Source organism: Dichomitus squalens, assembly GCF_000275845.1.
Source record: "Dichomitus squalens LYAD-421 SS1 unplaced genomic scaffold DICSQscaffold_52, whole genome shotgun sequence".
In the NCBI taxonomy this organism is placed as follows: Eukaryota; Fungi; Basidiomycota; class Agaricomycetes; order Polyporales; family Polyporaceae; genus Dichomitus; species Dichomitus squalens.
Window position 1 is genome coordinate 71,209 of NW_006766934.1, and position 13,773 is coordinate 84,981.

The window sequence follows — 13,773 nt, forward strand, 5'->3', positions numbered from 1 at the left end:
TGTGCCTAGAAGTCGATACGGATGCTCCTCCAGGTTCGGCAAAAGAGATTTGTACGTACTCGACCTTCGTAAGCGTACCTACACGTTCCTGCCCCGTCTTGAGCGCTTGAGGAGCTTTAATCCACCCAAGTGATTATCAGATAGTCCATCCACTCCTCCACAAACGCACAGGAACACTGTGTCGCATCCCTATGTTTACTGTGTGTAGCAAGTACTCGTATCCGTTGGCCTGAGAGATCTTTCTTCTCCTTAATCTTGAGCCTTGGAAGACGCTGAAGCGGGAGGGACCATATCGAGATATGACTCGTGGTCCCGGTCTCGAGCATCAAGCCATATGTTCCTGCAACCTCGAGGCTTCAGTTTTGATCGGGAGTGGCTCGACGTTCGATAGGAATAAGCGATTTGTGTCTCACATGATGGAACGATGATGGTGGAGATGCATATGATCATGTCGACGGCATCCTTTGCAATAGAGTTTCTGACACGTTCCCGCCGGTGTCGGGGAGGATCAGAGGGACGTACTCGAAATCAGGGGGCGAAAACGTTCTTCGGACAGGAGCCTCGACCATTAATGGTTCTAAGTCGACGCCAGGTTCGCGGGAGGGTGTATAACGGGCAGGAGATTGTGTGGATCCAGCGCCGCCGCTTGTAGGAAATGTCTTCGAACGCTTAGTACCACCTGCAGACGGATATATTACTTACAGCATTCGCTCCGGCGTGGGACGAGGCATGGCATTCGGGCGTACTTGAAACAAAAGAGGGACCAGGCCTTCGACCCCGAATGTGGGGTGATACACGGACGGCACGCGATATAAGAGTCTAAGGCATCTGCGCTCGCACAAATACACTGCCAAGAGCATCATACCCGCCCCCTACCAAGGCTTGTCGTCCCTGTGCATACCATACCCACATACCCCTTCGTGACTCCGCATACCCGCGTTCGTTCCACATATTCAGAACGCCTAACGACTCACGACCTACCGCCCGATATTTGAGGGCCCGAGCCTGAAGCAGTAGACCGCGTACGCAAAAGGCTGTTCTCACCATGAGCGTGAACACGACGACCAAAGCACTCCTGCCCATCACTCCCCTCACTTCGCTCCGCGTCACGCGCCACCAGATACCCGTACATGGCCTCATCCCAAACACTTCCATCCAGAACAAACCGTTGATCATCTACCACAACGTCTTCCCCGAGCCGACGCCGTCCGCGTCCCAGATCGAGGGACACATCAACGCTGTCGGCGTGTGTCGCCCAATGTGGCGCTACCCGATGTACCCCGAAGACCACTTCCACACGACCGCGCACGAGTTCCTCGTCATCTGGAGGGGGCGCGCGCGCCTGAACTTCGGCGGAAATGGGTGTCCGGGTGCCGTCATCGTCGAGCTGGGGAAGGGAGATGCGATACTGATTCCGGCCGGTGTGTCGCATGCGCTGGAGGAGGATTTGGAAGGAGGGTTCGAGATGGTTGGAAGCTATATGATCGGTTCGGAGCACTGGGACATGTGCTATGGGCAGACAGGCGAGGAGGAGCTCATTGCGAACATTAAAGATCTGCCGTGGTTCACGCGCGACCCACTGTACGGCGATGGAGGTCCAGCCGCGTCTGTGTAGAAGTCGGGAAGATGTATGAAATGTGATGTAGAGCTTCCAGAGACATAACGCAAAGGACACAGGGATGGTGGATGAGTCTGGGTGGTTGTCGAGGGAAACAGAGAACGGTCGGGCTCAGCCTACTTAGGCTAAGACCTATATAAGCGAGAGCGCTTTTGTGCTGAAGGGCGCTTCTGACAACGGAGCACCCTGTCTCAGGAATGCCGAGCCTGACGCTGCTCAGCACCTGCACCTTCAGTTCGTACTTGTCCATAGGCAAAAGCTTTATCTTGATGTCGTATCGTGAATCTCGTTAGAAGAAGAACCTCCACGAAGACAGATGGCTGATTGTCGCTTGGCAAAGGCACGCGTTTACCTGCGGGCTGGAAGCTTTCTTCGAGCCCATTCAGGAGTATCCGGGCTGTGGCCAGATGCAAATGACCGGGTATACCGCAGCTCTCTTACCCATGCCGCGCAAAGATGTGAATCGAAGACTGATGTTGTTGAGTATCGAAAAATGCGCCTCATATCGTTACATGAGCGATGGCGTGTAGGCCTCGGAGGCCTCGCCGGATATTCAAACCAACTGGCCCGTGTCCGACTAATGCGCGACATATGTTTGAAATTATACGCCCGGTCAATCCCTCCACATTCATCCCCGAGCCCCTCGATCCGAAGATGTACTGTGAAAGACTGCTTATCATATCATTCGTATATAGCGTCCAATCGTACACTCGTGTCATATATTACAACAAACATCACAACAACGAATCCCAGTCGGAACCAGCTACAGCTACACTGGTGACAGCCAGCACATCAGTAACTACATAGTACAACGAGCGCCTAGCGGCCTCCGGGTTCTGGTACCTGACGTCCCGGCCGCTTCTGAATCCAGTCGAAATTCACATAAGTTAATCGGACAGCCGAATACAGGAAGACATGCTTGTCATCCTCATCAATCCACGATTTCATGTTCTGTCAAGCATCCTCTTGCACAGACTCCGCATGGCAGCTCACCGCTTCCTGCCCTGAGCTCGGAGATCATCTTCATTATCCTCCTCCGAAGACCCCTTCAGCCCGATCGAAAGCGGCGGCAATGGGTCCAGGGGCGGGAGATGAGAGGGCAAGGTCCTTACACTTCTGACGCTATTGGATCTGCTCCTTGGAAGTGGGGTTTGCGAACTTGAGTGGTGAGTCGACGCGAGCGAAGTGCGCGATCCGCTCGCGAGCGATTTCCAGTTCACAGCGGATGGCTGTGCACTTCCCGTGCCCGGAGCGCGTGGGTTCGTGTGGACAGATAGTCGTGGGGCAGAGGAGGACGCAGCCGGCGTCGCGATGGGACTGAGCGCAGGCGGGGAAGTGGGCGTAAGGGGCAGTGGCCGAGACGACGCAAAGGAGGAGGGGGGCGCGCCCCCAGAAATGCCGGTACCAGGTGGAGGTGGGTTATACACCACAGCATGCCGATGGGAGGAAGAGGGCCGAGACGACGTCCCACTCGTTGTCGTCTCGTACACCTGAGGCATACCCAGCGCGTCAGACGTGCGCAGGAACGCGCGCGCCTGTCCCTCTGCGTTTGGGCTGTCCGGGCGCGACGAGGAAGCGCGCGGGTGGCGTTGGCGGATATCTGTCGTACTCATCCGGCGGAATGCCTCCGTGGGTCGTGCCATCACGTCGTTGGTATCTGGGGCAGGCGATGGCGACGGCGATGCTCGCGCGGCAGCCATGACAGAGGACATTGAGGATACGCTGGCAGAGCTCGGGCGTGATCGTGGCGGTGGCGACGATGTGGTGATCGACGGATACCGTTGTCCATGCGCGAACGAGCTCCGACTGGGCGCGATAGACGAAGACGACGCACCACTCCCCGTCCTCAGGACGCTCGTCTGAAATGCCGCAGTGAGCGGCAGCCCGACGCTCGGCCCTGTGGACGAGCGCGGGCGGTAAGAGGAAGGCAGTGCATTGGGCGCGCTCTGACGCCCGGCAAGACTGGGTCGGCGCGACGAGGACACGGACGAGCCGCGCCTGCGCGCGTCGACGTGGTCCTGGTCTGGAGATGCAGGTGGCGAAGGGAGCTGGCGCAGGGACCTGGTTTCTGCATACTCACTTGCATCCGCATCGGCGTCCTCGGGTACGGGGTCCATCCCTCGCGAGCGCGCATAGCTCGCGTTCCGCGCAAGATTCGCCGGGCTCACAGGGCTGAGCGGGCTGAATGCCATCGCTGAAGGGGTCATCTGGGATGCCCCCGATCCAGACATGGTAGGGGGCGTCGGGAGAGGGCGGACGAAGGGGTGCATGGCGGTGTTGCGGTTGCTCGAAAACGAGCTCGGGCTCATGTTCGAGTCAGAGGGAGAAATGGGTGTTATAGGGAGGGAAGCACGCCTCGCGGTCACCGCAGGCGATACGCGTTTGCTCGGGAGACCCGGTGGTGTCGGAGTGCTCTGCGATGGAGGCAATGAAGGGAGCGCTTCACCTTCGATGGCCCCGCCGGTGGTCATGCTTCTTGAGCTCCCGCTGAGCGTGCTCCGTGTCCTGTGTCCATGCGAAACAGTTGCGCCGTTGGTCGGGAGCGACATCTCGTCTCCGTCGTCCGCCATCTCGATTTCAGTGTCCTCTACGTCCCGGTACCGGTCGGGGTCAGCTCGATGGGAGAGGCTGGCGGAACTGAGCCCCAGCCGCGAGCGGAGGTCAGACCAAGAGGATGGCAGAGATGGGCCTGAGGGGGTCAAGTATGAGAGGCAGCACTGGGGGCTTCTTCGATGCCGGACCGGGCAACATCTTTTGATGGAGGAGGGATGGACGCCAAGATGGCAGATACGTCCCATCCCCATCCTCGATGTCGCTCGTCCGAGCTTTCCTGTAATAGCCTGAATTGCTGCTGCGGACGCTGCCAAACCGGACTGGCAGCACCCACCGCCGAGCTTCGCGCCGCCGCACGAGGTGCACGACGATGACGACTACGAGCGCGACGAGGGCCAGCCCGCCAACCACGCCTAAAACAACTCCGAGATTGGCGGTTGGCTGGTCGTCTTCCTGATTCTCTACGGGAATGTACGGGTTCTGCTAATAGGGTCGCCGACCGCGATCGCCAATGCCATGGGTATGCCGGCCGAATAGGATGTAAACCGTGGCGAGATTGCACCGGGCGCATGGGTGCAAGGAGATGAGTAAGTAAGAGATAGAGAACAGGATGCCTGATTAGCGCCTCATCTCTTCTGTGACAGAGAAGAAGATTGCTAAACTTACATCATTAGCACACTGTTCGCAATTCGCAGAGACGGCCATCGTTCGTTGGATGCTGGGAGCGATGAGTCCGGGGTATCCTGCAGGTAAGTTTTTGTCAACTCCACCCGATGGCAATTATATGTGCGCCAGCGTATCATGACGAACGACGAGGAGTGGTGGATAGCACGGAAGTCGGCGAGCCTACTGCCAATAGGAACACATTGGCGCTGTGGGAGAAGGAGCCTCGTGTCCCCACACAGCCTCCACGGTGACCTTCGTCACAGACGGCTTCGCGCATCCATGATCCTCCCTCGTGGCCCCACACGAAAGCGCGCAAATGCACCGATGGACTGAGAACTGCTGGGAAAGGCGAGGATCCTCCCGTTGAAGCTTGATAAGGCGTCTTCCTGCAGACTCTCATTTCCCTTTCCCGTGAGGAGGATCTCACCAAGGGTTGCCCTGAGCGTCAAGTAAGTTCGTGAAATCTCTCGGGTCCGTCCATGGCTTACAGTAGATCTCAGGTACAGTGCTAGTATTACCGCTCCGGCACGAACGTTGTTGATTGGCGTCAATCCTCTAGAATTGTCATGTCATGTCAAGTTAATGCTTCGAGGGGGAGTCCTCTACTTCGTACACTTACCGCACTGGACAAGATTGTCTTCGCTTGGGGAACCTTGCGAGCACACGGGCGCGCCTGAAACACCGTGATTCGAGTTACTACGCATCTTTCATGGAAAGCCTGTGTAGACCAAATAGGGGTGCTCAATCATGGTGGCCACTGGCCACTGGTCGTGTTGAGAGGCGATTGATGCGGACCGATGGGCTAGCCGAGACTAGCCCGTCAACTCGTCTTCGAAAGCTCTGCAGCGATGCTGACACTGGTCCTCCCGCACAAAGTCCCTCGACATGGGTGTCAATCGACGCAGACGGCTCTCGTCTTCAACATTCTCGAACCTCAGGGTTTTCGCTGTCTTGGTGAGCACGCTAGATCGATAGAATGGGAAGGACCACGAAGCCCGACGTTGCTCGCTTGCCAGATGCGGGACACTCGGCTATGGTGCAGTTCACTTAGTTACCACCAATGTTTGTACGCAGTTAGGCGCGCGCTCAAGTGTCACGTGCTTGGCCTTAGGTTAGGTTCAACGGCTTTGACCCCCTCACAACACCAATACAGCCTGTTGTGTATCACTGCCACCTTGGACTTATTAATTATGTTCAGCAGTGGTGAAGTGCTCCTCCTGAAAGCACTGAAGCTAGTATACCTTGGCATCTCATTGGTCAACATGCCAGAGGCTCTGCGGTCGTGGCCGACACAGGCAACGGGCGTCTCTCTACATTATGTAATGAAACGATTACCTCTTTAGTATATAAACGCCCATATCACGTGCTGCGGCCTTACTGGTGGAGTCACCTTCGCCAGTTTTGACCCAATTGAGAATCGCTTTTGGGGATTAGTTCCCCTATTTAATACTTGCAAATGGCAAATAACGGAAGCGTTTCGTGACAATCTGATGAAGTTACATAGCGGCGCTTAACTGCGTACAAAAGTGGTGGTCTCTAAGTGAACTGCACCATAGTTCATCAGTCCCCATCAATTGCATCTCAACACGACCAGTGGCCAGTGGTCACCATAATTGAGCACCCCTAATGGCTGATGGCCAGTAATTCCGGAACACAGGCGACTTCTCATCGATTCTGGGATGAGGTCCTTCAATACTGATACCATCCATCATTCAGAGTTCTTGACTCTTGAGTCTTTCATAACTCTTTGCAAGCACAAGATGAAGTACAAGTGCGTAGGGTGGACCGCGTTCAAGAATCCCCTGGGACAGTCACGGAGACAAGACACCTAACCTGATATCATCGTGTAGTATTGATGGGCATCGATGCGGTAGTCAACGGCATGCGTTCAATCAAGTTCGGCAGCCGGTCCACAGATCAAACTGCGCTGGGGTTATCTCATGATTTTCATCAGTGCCCTCAGAACTTGAAGGTCAGGAGTCACAAACCTATAGGAAGGTCACTATAACAGATACCACTAACCAATCTTTGATCGAGACCATGCTACTCTTCCCCTGAGGTACTCCTTAAATTCGTCATCTCCCTCAGCTGACTTTGATCGTCATTAGATGTACTGGCGGTTGCATAGGGCTGCGGCAAACGCTGAAATGTCGGTGTGCGTAGAACATGTGCTGTTTACCCAGACCACAGCGGCGGCTGCGTCGATGGTGATGGGGCCTTCACTTGCCTGACACCAAATATATTATCCCAACGCAGTATTAAAAGCCCACGGTGGGATTTGCGGTGACTAGTCATTGTGAGAAGAAAGCAGGACAAGCTAAAGGCCTTCGGAAAGCTTACTTCTATTAATATAATTGCATCATGTTCTAACGGACATTAATCTTCAGTAGCTCCGTCTTGTTAGGACTGGAGGGACAAGACGCTCCACAAGGCATCTAGATGTATTTCATGGAGGACCAGTGATTACGACGACGAAATCAAATTCGGAAAAGGTGGTGGTACTGATTGTCCAGCATGCGCCGGGACTGCCTTTCTTGGACAAAGTACGGCCCTAAAGAAACACAAGCGCCGACGAGGTATTTCCGAGGACTTGCGCAAGCTCCAACTTCAGCTTGAAGTCCGACGAGCTTCAGCACTCCATATCCGCTCCGATTGTCAGTACCTTGACTGGTTCATAGGGTGCTCTACTTACTGCGCGCACTCTAGCCGGCCGGTGTGCTCAGTCAGAGCTCTGTGTTGTCGCGAAAGCGCTCAACCGCCACTAGAGGGCCCGGGTATGTTATATCATTCTGATGTATCACGGTCCTTGGCTTCGTCAACCAATTAATTCCTCCTTAGCATGATATCTCCGGGACCCTTCGAGACTCGTGGCTGGATGAGTCGGGGGTTGCACTGTGTCCCGTTGCTGGCCCACAACGAGACGTCCGACATCGCGCGCGAGGCTGTGTTCGGTGACTTCCTCCTGGGCGTAAACCTTTTGCCGACACAGCATTGTCATAGTAGACTAATGCCAACCTATGCCTATACATGCAAAACCGAAGACGGGTCCAAGGTGGGTGTACACACATATGGTGCCGACGGCCATGTATGCCGGGATTCAGATTCACTACCATCATCCCGTCCCGGCGCCACGCTACCAAACGTGATGTAAATTGATGCCCAGAGACCGAACTGGCTACCAGTGTGTCTGGTTTCTCGAGAGGCCTTGCCAAGCCTGCTTTGTTGCCCACGCATGACCACTTGGACTGCGACCTGTGCACACTGATCTCTCGGGTCCCTCTATTCAATGAATGTCGCAATTGATCTCAAGCACAGCGCAGGATGTCTCAGCTGCCGTCCAGAATAAAAGGACGGGCATCGAGACGGTGTTTCTTCATTCCCCTTCGTTTCATTACTCTACTTTCGTTTTCACATTCTCACAGTCCGCTAGTCGGCTTTTTTCAACGCTTTCATCGTATCTCGCCTTTTTTTGTTACGCCCCAGAGATGTTCTCCTTCTCCCGCATGATCACCTCCGTCTCGGCCGCGCTGGCGTTGGCCTCTGTGAGCAGCGTCCTCGCTGTTCCCGTTCCCAACCAGGCCGCCCCTCTGGCTTCGCGGGCTGTTTCGATCCCCAGCCCCGCGTTTGTCGTCTACACCGACCGATTTATATCTGCCGACGTGCTCCCTCCTGTCGATCAGATCGCCGTGCGTAGCCTCCTAGTCGTACATCGTCGACGCGGCTAACCTGACTTTGACCCAGGGCTTCAACGTCGTTGCGCTCTCCTTCCTCACCCTGCAAGGTGCTCTCGACCAGGCGGGTGCTTACGCAGCACTTGCTCCTGACGTGAAAGCTGCGAAGAAGGCAGAGTACGCCAATGCCGGCATCAACCTCATCGTCTCCGCCTTCGGTGCGACGGACAAGCCCACGTCGTCGGGCGCAGACCCGATCGGCACGGCCAACACGTTCGCGCAGTTCGTGCTCACGAACCAGCTCGACGGCATTGACGTCGACTACGAGGATCTGGACGCCATGAACAAGGGCGACGGCGCGGCGGAGGCGTGGGTGACCACCTTCACCTCGACCCTCCGCCAGACGCTCCCCCAGGGCCAGTTCATCCTCTCGCACGCGCCGCTCGCCCCGTGGCTCTCGCCGAACGCCCAGTTTGCTGCTGGCGCGTACGTGACGATCAACAAGAACGTTGGCTCCTTGATCGACTTCGTGAGTCGCATGCACGTCTTCGCTACTCTGCTATCCTCAGTACTGACGTGTTACCGTAGTACAACATCCAGTTCTACAACCAGGGTCTCTACCTCGACTGTGCGGGTCTGATCACGACCGCCGGTGCGCCGTTTACCGGCTCGGCGCTGTTGGAGATCCCCAAGAACGGCTTCGACCTGAACAAGCTGGTGATCGGCAAGCCCGGCGGGTTGAGCGACGCGACGAACGGCTTCATCGACCCGGCGACGCTCGGCACGTGCATCGATCAGGCGCACGCTGCGGGGTGGAAAGGCGGGGTCATGGCGTTCCAGTTTCCGAACGCCAACGCCGACTGGATCCGCGCCGCGAAGGGCACGTCGTTCCAGTGAGCGTGCGTTCCCTGAGCCCCTCGCACTCGGCAGCAGTCGGCAGGCACGGTCGAGACGCTTTTAGACAACACACGGTCAGATTTCACCACGACGGACCCAACGTGATCATTGCATGGAGGGGAACTTCACGATGACTATTTATTGTGTAACGAATTGTAATGTAATGAACCGTTTTTTGGGGTCGTTTGCCGGTGTGCGTGTGTGCGAGTATGCGTGATATTCCCCTCTCGCGAACTATTTGTCAACGCGATAGAGGCGGCACGCATGTTTAATGACTCCCTCGCCGGTACGTCTGTGCACACCGAGCGCTGGATATCTGCATCGTGCAGTCTCTTCAGCGTAGTGTATCAACAGGCTCTATGTTGTATGATTGGTATGGTCGACCGTCGCACTTGATGTGCCGATGCTACAAAATAATAGCCCATAAATTCGCCACGAAGCTTAGAGTAAGATCCGATAAAGCGCGAGCGCAGAGAAACTACAGGTCGTAGAAAACTGAGTTGTCTGAAAGGGAATCGGTCATATTGCTGCCGGGTCCTGGGCGCTTGGGTTACCGCTTCAGGACATTATCCCTTCGGCCCGCAGCCCACGTAGTCCTTCGCACTTCTCCGCCACTACACCGGATCCACCTTCTGACAGTATGGGAAAAAGGTGCACAGCAAGCATGAGGAAGGAAGACCTACGATACCTGAAACATCATCGCCGTGATACCCCCCGAGCTGTCCGCTTGACGTGCCGGCAGCTCACGGTCGAGATTTCAAATATCCTACAACCGACCGCTGTCTGTAGTGCGAGTGCGGCTCTTCCCCGGTGTCGTTGTTGTTCCTGCGGTCTGTCCCTTCCGACTGCCGTCTTCCCTATCCATCAGCTTTCTGTGCATCTGTTGTGCTTACACCGAGCTGGCCACTCGACCCTCCATCCTCTGTTGGGCGGATGTCTGATTTGATCACCGTTGACGATCTCGCCTTCGATGAAATAACCTACATTGATGTAGATGACAACAACTTCTGGAATCCTTTCTTTCCTCCCAATGACCCGAACGTACGGCAAGGGGAGGTGCGGATGGGGGCGAGTACAGGTCTATCAGCAACCTTCACATTCACTGGTGCGTTGTATCCTTCCTTCTTAGCTGAAATTGACGATCTAAGAGCGACTTCTCTGTCTCTTCTATATAGGCTCGCAAGTGTCGGTGTTCGGACGCGTTCAGCCTGCGCTGAATGGGTCGCAGCAGCCGCTTTCGCTCTATAGCGTTGGTTCGCAACACCTTCAGGCGTTCGTCGCTCCGGATGTCACAACGGCGCAAGACAATGTCGCGTTTTTCAACTCAAGCGTGATGCCCTACAACCAGTATACCCTGATCATCAACGTCTCGCGTGCCAGCGCCAGCGCGCCGTATTTCCTGGACTATATTCAATACAACACCTCAAACCCCGATGCTGGCCCTACGAGCGCGCCGAGTTCGACGTCGACCACCTCGTCTACCTCGAGCACTGGCAGCGGCACCCCCCTTTCCGGATCATCGGGGTCATCTTCGCTTTCTGCGCCTGTAGGAGCGATCGTGGGAGGGGTCGTTGGAGGAATCGCCGTCATTGCGGCCGCTGTGTTTGCGTTCGTCTGGTATCGCCTACGGGAGCGGTCGACGAGGAAGCACGCTGGCGCTTCCGACGAAGGCAAATTCTGTACGTCTCCGCTACTCTTTTGTTCGCAACGTACGACTCGCTTCTGATGACCGTATGCCTGCAGCACCCCCTTCTGGCATCACCCCATATATCGTCCCCTCGCTTGCACACTCGCAGGGTCGTTTCGCAGATTTTGATGAGCCGCCAAACGCTCTCGGTCCATCCGGGTCTATCTTTGTCGGGCAACATGGCAGCTCTCATTCGCTCGGGTACCACGGGAAGTCCGGCAGACCCAACAAGGCGGCGCTTGCTCGTGCTCTCTACCAATCGAGCCCGTCTCCCGGGTCCCTCTCCACATACAGAGACGACTCCGCCCAAGATGCTACCTGGGGCGCGCAGAGCGTCAGCGGCACAGGGACAGGCTCTGGCTCTGAAGGCCACCAAGCCCAGTCCGTGCTCTCGCGTTCTGCCCACACTCCGTCCCCGCGCTCCACTGTCCCCGACCTTCCCAATCCCGCGAACCCGCCTGCACACTCTGGGACTCGGGCGAAAGGCGCGCGCTTTGAACCGTGGGGTCCTCGTCCTCCCGGCAGTCGTCCTGCGACACCCACGTCCCCTGGGCCGCCGCCAGTACAAGAAGACTCGGGGGTGCGCTTCCAGCCGGGGCTCACGCCGTCCAACGTCGCGCCGGTCTTGCCGCCAGGTGTGATTCCTGGGCCGATACGGAGCGCGGCGACGGGGTCTGAGGTGGCGAGGGCGGACATCCCGCCAGCGTATACACCAGACTGAGGGGTTCGTGTTGGGGACGTCGGATGGAGGTTCGGGCTCGAGAGTTTTGGGCTCGTTGCCTGTGATAGCGTTACTGATGCTTGGCGTAGGCATTAGGGGTAGTCAAAGATGGCGTTTCGGAGGACGGTTCGACAAGCGATTCTGCGGCGATTCGGTGGAAGGGAATCGTCCTGGATTCGTGTGGGCACTTTGACCACCCCACGTTTCTACGGGTCGATTCCAGGATAGATTCTTGAGTCGGTCAGGCCTTCGGGCGTCTGTGATATCAGAATTAGGTAATCTATGCATCCTCGCGCGATGGTTTCTCGACGTGTGCCGCGTTGTTCTTCCCCCTACTATGCCTTGTTACAGCTCTCGGGCCCGCATAGCGAATATATTCAGTTTACCAAGACACGACGCACTCAATTCCCGGTCTTTGTGCCAGAGCCAGCAGCAGGTTGCCAGGTGAGACGGCCGGACTTTCTGAAAGGAAGGGCTTTCGGTCTGGTTGGACATTTGAGGGTGGAGGGAATCTGTACACCAGTGATTCTGATTAAAGTAGAGAAGCCGCCAGCTTCAAGTTGCAGTAGGGTCGCTCGTAAGACGTGCTGACATATAACCTATTTTAAGAGGGCTTATCCGAGATCGGACTGAGGGAATCGAGCACAGAGAATCGCGATTCGGGTGGGCGGTGCTCCTCCAGACTCGCACCGGCGATTCGACGCGATTCTGCCAGAATCGCGGATTCCCCCCCTCTCGAATCGTCTCCCGAATCGTTCCCTCGAATCGTCCACCGAACCGCCATCTTGGACTACCCCTATTTGTATTGGGTGCACATCGTACTTATCTCAAGGATCGGCATATATAACACTTGCTGATAATGGTTTAGCAGATGACCTTTTCCATGTTGGCGCTATAGTGTAGTGGTTATCACTTGGGATTCTGATGAGCGTTCCCAAAACCCAGGTTCGAGCCCTGGTAGCGCCTTCGCCTGAGGGGTCTTTTTCCCCCTAGTTCACACTGACCACTACCACCACCTCTCGGCTTGAGTGAATGCAATCCCCCCAGCGCGATGCGACGCAAGCCCATATTAGGTAGAAAGATTTGATGTAAGGCGCGTAGTTTAAGAACATCCAGCGCTGCGCGAAGAGGACCCGCCTGAGTGCTCCCGGCTCGGGGGACCCCCCGAGCCGGGAGCACTCAGGCGGGTACACCAAAGCCTCGTTCGCGCGAAAAATAAGACCGGCGACCCCTTGTGGGATCAGACGAAAGACAGGTGCCCAACCCTAACCGCTGACCCAAACCCAAACCCTAACAAGCCTGATGGGATTCGAACTCTCGCACCGAAAAAGAAAACCGGGCACCGTTACCACTGCACCAGCAGCTTCGGAAAATATTACATTGGTGCGGCGTGATAGCCCTGTCTTTGCCACACTTACCATACAAGGCAGGTTAGATCAAGCGCCAGCGTCGCATCGCTTTACTCTCGGCTTGCAACTCAATTGGCGAAATCTGACCCACAACTCACGCTGCCCGGACACTATCGAGGGGCAGATCTATCCGGACGGATACCGCGGCCACCGTGCGGCGATAGCGATTCCTGTGATCTGGTGAGGCGTTTGCTATAGACCTGCCTATTCCCGATTAGCTGATGCGGTTTGGCGGGAGGGTCAGCGGAGGGCCGTCAGCTGTCTCGTCTGCTGTCAGATATGTGGTTAGGATGCACCAGTCGTGCCCTTGACCTCCGGCTACTGCGCCCTCCGGCATCTCTCACACGGCCAGTTCTGCAACGTTCACACCGGTCTAAAGCGCGCCACGACGACAGCCATCGCATAAGAATCTGTTGACCCAGAATACGATTTGCACTTCCCCATCGCACATCCCCCGTTTCATCGCACGTCCCTTAAACTGTCACACGTCCCCGTTTCCCCTGGGCCCCTTCAATCATTCGGCACCTCTCACTACGCTGGCTGAGTATGTT

General features: G+C 56.2%; 4 protein-coding genes and 1 non-coding gene across 5 annotated transcripts; 4 read left to right on the forward strand and 1 right to left on the reverse strand.

Moving 5' to 3' along the window:
- Window positions 1–129: 129 nt before the first annotated feature.
- On the forward strand, window positions 130–1,675 carry DICSQDRAFT_140258 (uncharacterized protein). Its single transcript, XM_007369614.1, has 2 exons — window positions 130–340; window positions 414–1,675. Exon 2 carries the CDS (start codon window positions 1,046–1,048, stop codon window positions 1,613–1,615), a length of 570 nt encoding a protein of 189 aa, XP_007369676.1. The 5' UTR covers window positions 130–340; window positions 414–1,045; the 3' UTR covers window positions 1,616–1,675.
- Window positions 1,676–2,313: 638 nt separating this feature from the next.
- Window positions 2,314–4,689, reverse strand: DICSQDRAFT_183109 (uncharacterized protein; the record flags this gene model as incomplete). Its single annotated transcript, XM_007369615.1, has 3 exons — window positions 2,314–4,307; window positions 4,360–4,584; window positions 4,647–4,689. 3 exons carry the CDS (start codon window positions 4,687–4,689, stop codon window positions 2,608–2,610), a joined length of 1,968 nt encoding a protein of 655 aa, XP_007369677.1. The 3' UTR covers window positions 2,314–2,607.
- Window positions 4,690–8,322: 3,633 nt separating this feature from the next.
- DICSQDRAFT_69100 (chitinase) lies at window positions 8,323–9,405 on the forward strand (the record flags this gene model as incomplete). The annotated part of the gene is made up of 3 exons (XM_007369616.1): window positions 8,323–8,523; window positions 8,579–9,037; window positions 9,097–9,405. The coding sequence occupies 3 exons, from the start codon at window positions 8,323–8,325 to the stop codon at window positions 9,403–9,405; spliced, it is 969 nt and encodes a 322-aa protein (XP_007369678.1).
- Window positions 9,406–10,174: 769 nt separating this feature from the next.
- Window positions 10,175–12,200, forward strand: DICSQDRAFT_163339 (uncharacterized protein). The gene is made up of 3 exons (XM_007369617.1): window positions 10,175–10,510; window positions 10,581–11,084; window positions 11,149–12,200. The coding sequence occupies exons 1-3, from the start codon at window positions 10,339–10,341 to the stop codon at window positions 11,811–11,813; spliced, it is 1,341 nt and encodes a 446-aa protein (XP_007369679.1). The 5' UTR covers window positions 10,175–10,338; the 3' UTR covers window positions 11,814–12,200.
- Window positions 12,201–12,701: 501 nt separating this feature from the next.
- Window positions 12,702–12,779, forward strand: DICSQDRAFT_t159. The gene has a single exon. It is a non-coding gene; the product is annotated as a tRNA-Gln (tRNA).
- Window positions 12,780–13,773: the final 994 nt, after the last annotated feature.

Excerpts from the sequence above, each read along its gene's own strand:
- DICSQDRAFT_140258 (XM_007369614.1), top strand. The coding sequence starts at position 1,046 with ATGAGCGTGAACACGACGACCAAAGCACTCCTGCCCATCACTCCCCTC.
- DICSQDRAFT_163339 (XM_007369617.1), top strand. The coding sequence starts at position 10,339 with ATGTCTGATTTGATCACCGTTGACGATCTCGCCTTCGATGAAATAACC. Across the intron at positions 10,511-10,580 it reads AGCAACCTTCACATTCACTG|GCTCGCAAGTGTCGGTGTTC; the intron begins GTGCGTTGTATC and ends TCTTCTATATAG. Across the intron at positions 11,085-11,148 it reads TTCCGACGAAGGCAAATTCT|CACCCCCTTCTGGCATCACC; the intron begins GTACGTCTCCGC and ends GTATGCCTGCAG.